General features: G+C 43.4%; 1 protein-coding gene across 1 annotated transcript; it reads right to left on the reverse strand.

Moving 5' to 3' along the window:
* Positions 1-970: 970 nt before the first annotated feature.
* Positions 971-2,240, reverse strand: LOC131447828 (E3 SUMO-protein ligase ZBED1-like). Its single transcript, XM_058619908.1, has 2 exons — positions 2,111-2,240; positions 971-2,041 (listed from the first exon to the last, which is right to left on the reverse strand). The coding sequence occupies exons 1-2, from the start codon at positions 2,234-2,236 to the stop codon at positions 971-973; spliced, it is 1,197 nt and encodes a 398-aa protein (XP_058475891.1). The 5' UTR covers positions 2,237-2,240.
* Positions 2,241-8,508: the final 6,268 nt, after the last annotated feature.

The raw sequence follows: 8,508 nt of genomic DNA on the forward strand, positions 1-8,508 counted from the left end.
ATCACTCCCTAATCAAGCACTGCTTATATTCCCCTCTGTGTCTTGTCTCGTCGCCAGTTCGTTGTAGTTCATAGCTCACGTTCCAGCACTCTTGATTCACAGCCATAGTTTAGACTACTTGTGTTTTTGAACCATGCCTGCCTTTTTTGACCTTGCCTTTTTGCCTGACGTTTTTGTACCTCTGCCTGATCTCTTTGACCTTCCGTGTACCGAACCTCTGCCTGGAATTAAACTCTGTTACTGACTGATTCGTGTTCTGAATCTTGCATTTGAGTAGTGATGGGCAAATGAAGCCCCGTGAATCACTGAGGCTTTCCAGCCCATTGCTTCACCAAAAGGTTCACTCATCGAGGCCTCAATGAAACAGTGAATACTGCCATCTGCTGGACAAATTAAATTACAGTCAATGCCATTGTACCACGACTTGAGCTGAAATGTATGATTTACTTATGTGTGCAGAAACAATAAACAATGGATATTTCTATAGTATGATCATGTGTAAGTATGTGGACAAACAACACAGACATGGAGCTCTGTTCTTAATTAAAATACCAATGACAACATTTCAAGAGTTTGTATTTTTATTCAAAAACACTAGTTTTTCCAATGTTTTTGGATTCAGGCGGTTCCTTTTTTTAGACAACACTTCTCCAGCCTTCGAAAAAACCCTCTCACATGGCACTGAAGACGCTGGCGAACATAACCAGGTTACTGCCAGTTTGTGAAGGTGTGGATACATGGCTTTATGTCCATGCCAATATACGAGTGGATCCTCATCCCTTGAAATATTCATCTCTGCCAAGTAACGATCCACTTCAATCACGGCATCTGCCACCACACTTGAGCTGCTCCCGCTGCTGTTTATGGCGTCATCCAACAGCCGCCAAAGTTCACCTAATAACAAAAAAGGGGGGTGGGGTGTCATGCACAATACCACTGTCATAATCAAGGATACAGATGGGGTTACTTACTATTGCCACCAGATTGAGCCACGCGAGTGTTTTGCAGCTGGTCTGGGGGGGGCAGATGAGGCTTCATGCCTTATTACATTTGCACACTCATTTTTCAGCCGGTTCACTGCTTCTTGTCTCCTGGTTGCATTTTCGAATCCTAATTTTTTAAATCTTGGATCCAATAAAGTTGGCATTGTCAGGCCACCTGCTGACTCCAAAGAACTCATGTGGTCCCTCAGACGTCGAACAAGGTTGTCCCCCAGCTGCCTCGCAATGGTGGATGCATTCATTGTGTGCATCTTGTTTGTTATTGCATGATGCAACATCTTCATGAGAGGTATCACTTTTGAGGAGGATACCCTCTTCTCAGCAGAAACCTCAACTGTTGCTTGGTGGAATGGGGCGAGTACACTCAGAGTGTTGTTCACAGAGTCATACTCAGCTGCTGTAAGGGGGGTAATGTCTGTTTTCAGTGAGGCCAGGGCTGCCCCCACTGGCTCTCTTAGCTCATACAGCCGCTGCAACATAAGGAATGTGCTGTTCCAACGCGTGTCTACCTCTATTATCATTTTGTAGGGCTGCCTTCCCATCTGCTCCTGCACTTGGACCAGTCGCTCTTTCGCAGTAGTGCTTGTGCGGAAGAGGGTCACCAACCTCCTACATTTCTGCCTTAATTCATTTAGTCCTTCCACATCATCGAAGGACTTGCGAACAATAAGGTTTATTGTGTGAGCAATGCATATTGCATGCCTCACATTTAGTTGTCTCACACAAGCGTTCATGTTTGATGCGCCATCAGTGACAAGACACTTCACCTTATCTCTGATGCCCCACTCCTCCATGAGCTGTACATGCCCCGCTGCAAGGTTTTCTGCTGTATGGGCCTTTGGAAAATGTTGCACCCCAAGCAGAGTAGTGCAGAGCTGGTCTTCATCGTCAATGAAATGGCACGTCACTGCCAGGTAGGCGTCCATATTGATGGACGTCCACATGTCAGACGTGAGACTGACAGCCACAGCCTTCTGGACCTGCTCTCTGGCCTTCTCCTTGGCCTCCTGATATTTTATATCCACCATTGCTTTCAGAGCCTGAGGGTGAAAAGAAGAGCTGTTATGATGACCAACATAAAAATGACCACATTGGCTCTGTTCACACACCTTTCTACTGGGGAGAATATAGTTGGGATCCATTAGGTGCATGAGCTCCCTGAAGCCCACATCCTCCACAACGGAGAACGGCTGGGAGTCCTTGATGATCATGTTGACCACAGCCTCATCCACCATTGCTTTTCTGGAACCTGTAACAGTTATCAATTAACAGTGATGCTGGTGTGTTGTAGGAGCTGAACACGAGATTTTGACAACATGCCAAAAAATATCTGATGGTACTTTGGCTTGTATCCGGCCTGTTGGCAGGCTGGGCATGCTCATGCAGTGCTCTGTAATGGCGAAGCATGGAGGAAGTGTTGTTGCTGTATGTTAGCTGTTTATCACACAGCAAGCACCTCACCTTTAAGGAAGTCATACATATTAGGACTGATAGTTCAGTGTATAGCGAGTATACAATATTCACTATTTTATGTATATCATTACACATACAAACCTTATTATGATCAGTCAACTCAAAATACTCCCATACAGGTGAGGACTTCCTCTTTCTTGCTGGCTCCATCTTTGTGAAAAGGAATTTGTGGCAAAACAAACAAAAATGGATCTGGCAGGAATGTTAATGCTCCTACAGTGCTTTGTAGTAAAATCACGCTTAACATATACATGCACCATCACATGAATAAATCATTCCCCAACACCAGTGTTTATTTTTTCAACTCAATTTATTAATGAGACACAAAACAGTTGTACATATTTCACTTAAACATGTTATCTTAAAGAATGAGTAACACAACACTGCTGTCAAACTGTGGCTTCCCAGTGACGTCTTTACATACATGAGTCAAAGTAGAGTGTATGTGACTGAAGAAAGTGACAGAAGTTGCACATATATACTCAGGAGTGACATTTACAAACATAATAACTGACATACACACAAACAAACACAAACCAGTGTAAAAGGAAAGAAAAATATATATCTCACATCAAAGCCCTACAGTGGGGGAAATGATCTACACTACTCCTTCTACTTCTCCTACTCTCCTGCTACTGCTACTCTTATTCTGACAAACTCTCTCCAACTCTCTCTAACTCTCAGTAACTCTCTCCAACTCTCTCCAACTCTCACTAACTCTCTCTAACTCTCGCTAACTCTCTCCAACTGTCTCCAACTCTCTCTAACTCTCACTTACTCTCTCCAACTCTTCTCACCATAAACGCCTACAACACCCACAGCGTGCCTCGAGGTTTGAAGCGTTTTATTGGGAAGTGATACGGTGAACGAACCAATGACGTGATCTGTCCAAACCGAGGCCTCGTTTGTCATCGGTTACGTCACTTTCCGGAAGCGATACAGGCCTCGAAGCGCGGCTTCATTCGACACGCCCACTTTTACTCGAGACAAGCCTCAATGCCTCAGTTCATTTGTCCCATCACTACATTTGAGTCCCTTGTTCTGCTAAGCCATAGTTCATGATATCTACTTGAAATCCCCTAAAGCTGAACCTTTATATTTTGTTTCAAAAAGAATACATTGTGTTTCAATAGACAGGTTTCTTCACTAAGTAGTTTGATGAATAGTCCTGCTACTATCTGAAAGACTGTCTGGGGCTGCGAGCCATTCAGTCAATGGAGGAGTGTTAAGAAACGACGTGCTCCAGCCTCCAGGAGTGCTGCTGAGTATGGGCTTTAACACTCACACACTTCCAAGTCCCCACTTTGCTTAATATAAAAAAAAAATCACCAGAGCGTTTTAGACATGATTTTAGAAAGTGTGCAAATTCCATCTGAAATGTCTTTTATTTTATTGATATTTAAGAAGTTTATTTTAGTTTAAGTGTCTGTCTTGACGCCGCTGACTCTTTAACTTTAAACTGGAGTTTGTGTTTTTCACGATAACAATGAGAATGTGATTTTCTTTGATGTAGATGAACTTTCACACTTTCACTGTGACTATTGATTTGATTATTGAGTGATTATTAGTGTGTGTGAATATTGATTGTGCTGCAGTGCAGCTCATTGTTTTGGAAGAGTTGGGATGACCTCTAATTAAATGTCAGATTTAATTATTTTCCAACACAACAGCTGCTGAGCTTCAGTTTCATAGCCTCAGGCACATATGTCATCAGTCTTATTGGAAACACTTGCTTGTTTTTCATGCTCAGCCTCGGCACTTTGTTCCACCCTCGGCCTCCTGGGAAATATGTTAATTGTCAGGTTTAAGGAGGTGATGTGATGATGTCACAATAACAAGTGTTAAGTGTTTCCCGAGTGTGTTGCACCTGTTGTGGCAAACATTGTGTGTGTGTGTATGTTAAACAAAGTAATGTATGAGAGCGAGTGTTATTTTCAATTCCCCCTTTTTGATTATATATTAATCAATAAGCTAAAGAAAATAACACTAAAAGAGAAAAAAATCATTCTAAAAACATACTACAAAAACATTTAAAAACACTTTCACCTGAAAAAGAAGAGTCATTAAAATGAAAGTCCACAAAACTACTCGACATCATTACATCAAACCTGTAGGGTCAAGAAAAATCAAGAATCAAACACAAGAAAACATCGCAAACCTAGAAAAATACACCCTAATAAAACACACTCATCAAAATATGAATCATTAAAGCTAGTGGAACACACAACATACAAACCATACAATCTCAGTAAGGCAATACATATCATAGTATATCATGTATAAAAACATGAAAATAATGCCATTTACAAATATTCAAACATATATATCCTCTCCGGGAACCATCACCTTATCGTGGTGGAAAGCCCCGTGGCCTGGTCGTCATCCTCCTGTGGACCCACCACCTGCAGGGAGACCGACTGGGGTCGGGTGCGTGGGGATACTCACGAGCCCACGGCTGAGCGCCGCTGCATTGGAGTTTACCCCGGTGGACGAGAGGGTCGTCTCCCTGCACCTTAGGGTTGTGGGGGGGAAAGCCCTGACTGCTGTTTGTGCCTTTGCGCCAAACAGCAGCTCGGAGTATCCGGCCTTCTTGGAGGCCCTAGATGGAGTCCTGCAAGGGGCTCCGTCGGGAGACTCCATAGTTCTGCTGGGAGATTTCAACGCACACATGGGCGAGTGTGGGGAAAACTGGAGAGGCGTGATTGGGAGGAACGGCCTACCTGATCAGAATCAGAGTGGTCGTTTGTTGTTGCATTTCTGTGGAGTGGCTCAGTGGTTAAGACCAGTATCTTGTGTGCGAAAGACATCATGGTCGCAATGGTCGCAAGTTTGACTCCACCCCTGGCTGATTTGTACTCAATTCCATTGTAAGTCACTTAGAAAAGCGTCTGCTAAATGACATGTAATGTAATGTTATGGGTATGGGAGAAGTTTGGAGAGGACATGGAGAAGGACTATCAGTCGGCACCAAGGTGTTTCTGGAAAACCATTCGGGGCCTCAGGAGGGTTCTCGGCACTAAATCAGGCCTGTTTCCTGTGGGTGTTGGCCTTCACCAGGGCTGCGCTTTATCACAAATCCTGTTTGTGATTTTCATGGACAGGATATCGAGGCGTAGTCGTGGGGGAGGGGGGTTGTGATTTGGCGGGCTTGAGATCTTGTCCCGGCTTTTTGCAGATGATGTGGTCCTCATGGCTTCGTCGGACTGTGACCTTCAGCACTCACTGGATCGGTTTATGGCTGAGTGTGAAGCAGTCGGGATGAAGATCAGCATCTCTAAGTCTGAGGCCATGGCTCTTGGAAGGAAACCGGTGGATTGCCTTCTCCGGGTAGGGAAGGACTCCTTGCCCCAGGTTACGAGTGAGGGGACGAGGGAGATCGAGATTGCGGGTACAAGCAGCCGAAATGGGATTCCTCAGGAGAGTGGCTGGCTTTCCCCTTAGAGATAGGGTGAGAAGCTCGCTCATCCGGGAGGGGCTCGGAGTAGAGCCGCTGCTTCTTCACGTTGAAAGGAGCCAGTTGATGTGGTTTGGGCATCTGGTGAGTAAGCCTTCTGGACGCCTCCCAAGGGAGGTGTATCAGGCACGTCCAGCTGGGAGGAGGCCTTGGGGTAGACCGAGGACAAGGTGGAGAGATTACATCTCCACTCTGGCCTGGGAACGCCTCGGGATCCCTCAGTCGGAGCTGGTCAATGTGGCTCGGGAAAGGGAAGTTTGGGGTCCCTTGCTGAAACTACTGCCCCCGCGACCCGGCCATGCGGAGGATGATGATATATCATCAAACAGAGAAGTTCACACACAATCAGATGATTATCTTGGACCCATGTGCTTTGCACACAGTAGAGGGTCACCACCATGGAGAGGTCACTAGAACATATGATGCATGGTGGCATGGAATCCATCATTTAAGCTTCCTTCGTCTCACGTTGTTTCCAGCAGAGACATTTTTCCATTACTCATTAGCATAAGGTGAAATAATGTATCCAATCCAATCCAAACTGTAGGGGAGGAAATATCTACCACCAAGTAACAATCTCTCCCCAAGAAATATTCTGTCTTTCCGGCGTTAGGAAGAGGTTTTCCAAAGTAAAGTAAAGTATAGTAAATATTTACTTAATCTGACTCCATTTAAACAACAATTAACTTTACTTTTAAATATTATTGGGAATTAAAGTTAACCAATCATTTAAAATAACTGTCCAGGGTGTACCCCGCCTATCGCCCGATGTAGCTGAGATTAGCACAGCACCCCCCGCGACCCTCTGGCAGAGGATAAAGCGGTAGATGATGACTGACTGACTGACAATCATTTAAAATGTAAACCCTTTAAGAATTCAATACTATTGTCAAGAAATCTGACATCAGTGTAGTTCAGGGATGGCTTATATTATAAAAACCACTCAGTGACCTTTTTCCACATAGAAGATTAGCCCTAATGCCTAGGTTGAAGTATTCAGAGGTCAGAAATGTAACTCAGTTTACAGGACATGATACTCAATCTTTTCTATTCAACTCAGAGGTGAAGGGTATAGCCCTTGTTGAACATGGAAAAAAATAGCCGAGACACCTGGGTTGAAGTATTCAGAGGTCAGAAATGTAACTCAACAGTTTACAGGACATGATACTCAATCTTTTCTATTCAACTCAGAGGTGAATTGTATAGCCCTTGTTGAACATGGAAAAATAGCCGAGACACCTGGGTTGAAGTATTCAGAGGTCAGAAATGTAACTCAACAGTTTACAGGACATGATACTCAATCTTTTCTATTCAACTCAGAGGTGGAGGGTATGAGTGTCAATCTCACCATATAACTAGACTAAATAAATATTCAATAACAGATTCTTAATTTAGAACAAAAGTCTCAACAAGGCAATATTAGAAATGAAGGGTTAACATACCAGTTTATTGAAATGTCCAGTAGTAGAAAATACGGCCAGTAAGTTGTATGACACACAGTTGATGTGTGGGAGCGTCTGTTAAGCAGACCAAACTCCACGGTGAATGGGAGCTCTGTCCCTTATATCCAAGATATCCAACCAGAATACAGACACTTTACATTTACATAGTGATTTACTCAGGAATGCTATTTCCGTCTGAGGACCTTTTAATCACCATGGGGTATTTTCACATGACAATTGAGCCACCTTGACTTGTCTACTTCCTGCACTGAGAACATCAGACCTACACACTTCAAATGAGACAGTGTTTACACTTCAGAGTGGTGGGACTGTCCCCAACTGATGAGGTTTGAACCAAGTTGATTAATTCATTTACAGATAATCAAAGAGCAGAATATACAGAGTGATGACGTTTCGTCTATTGTCTCAAGGGTGTGGTCTCACTGTCTTACAAATCCACTTTATTTATATAGCACAAGTTTAAACAAACACAAGGTTTCCAAAGTGCTGTACAAAGAATAAAACAGGGATAAAATAAATAAATAAATACATTGAAATAATATGCATGTGTACACATAAAACAAATAAAATCACATAAAAACACATCAAATTAACACTATGTGAAAATTTAAAGACATCCAAGCTTTAATGTCATGTAAGCACTTTAGCAGTGGGTTAAAAGAGTAGGAATCAGCCTTTTTGAGGGGGACATAGATCTGGCTGTCATCAGCATAGCAATGAAAATAAATGCCATGTTTCCTGAGAATAGAACCAAGTGGTAAAAGATAGAGAGAAAATAAAAGAGGGCCAAGCACAGAGCCCTGTGGGACCCCATATGAAAGAGGAACAGTGGAGGACACAGAAAGTCTGATGTGACAAGTAGGATCTGAACCACTCTAGTGCTGATGCCCACCCACTGCTCCAAACGAGCAATCAGGATTTCATGGTCCACTGTATCAAAGGCTGCAGTCAAATCTAAAAGAACAAGGACAACACAGTGACCAGAGTCAGTAGCTAAAAAGATGTCATTACCCAGCCAACATTTTTATGTGGGGCCCATGTTGGTACAAAGTGGGCAGAATAATGGGCCCCATATGGGATTGTCAGATCACACCCATATGGGATTTTCCACGGGTTC

This window comes from Solea solea, chromosome 20 (assembly GCF_958295425.1).
Source record: "Solea solea chromosome 20, fSolSol10.1, whole genome shotgun sequence".
Classification (NCBI taxonomy): Eukaryota; Metazoa; Chordata; class Actinopteri; order Pleuronectiformes; family Soleidae; genus Solea; species Solea solea.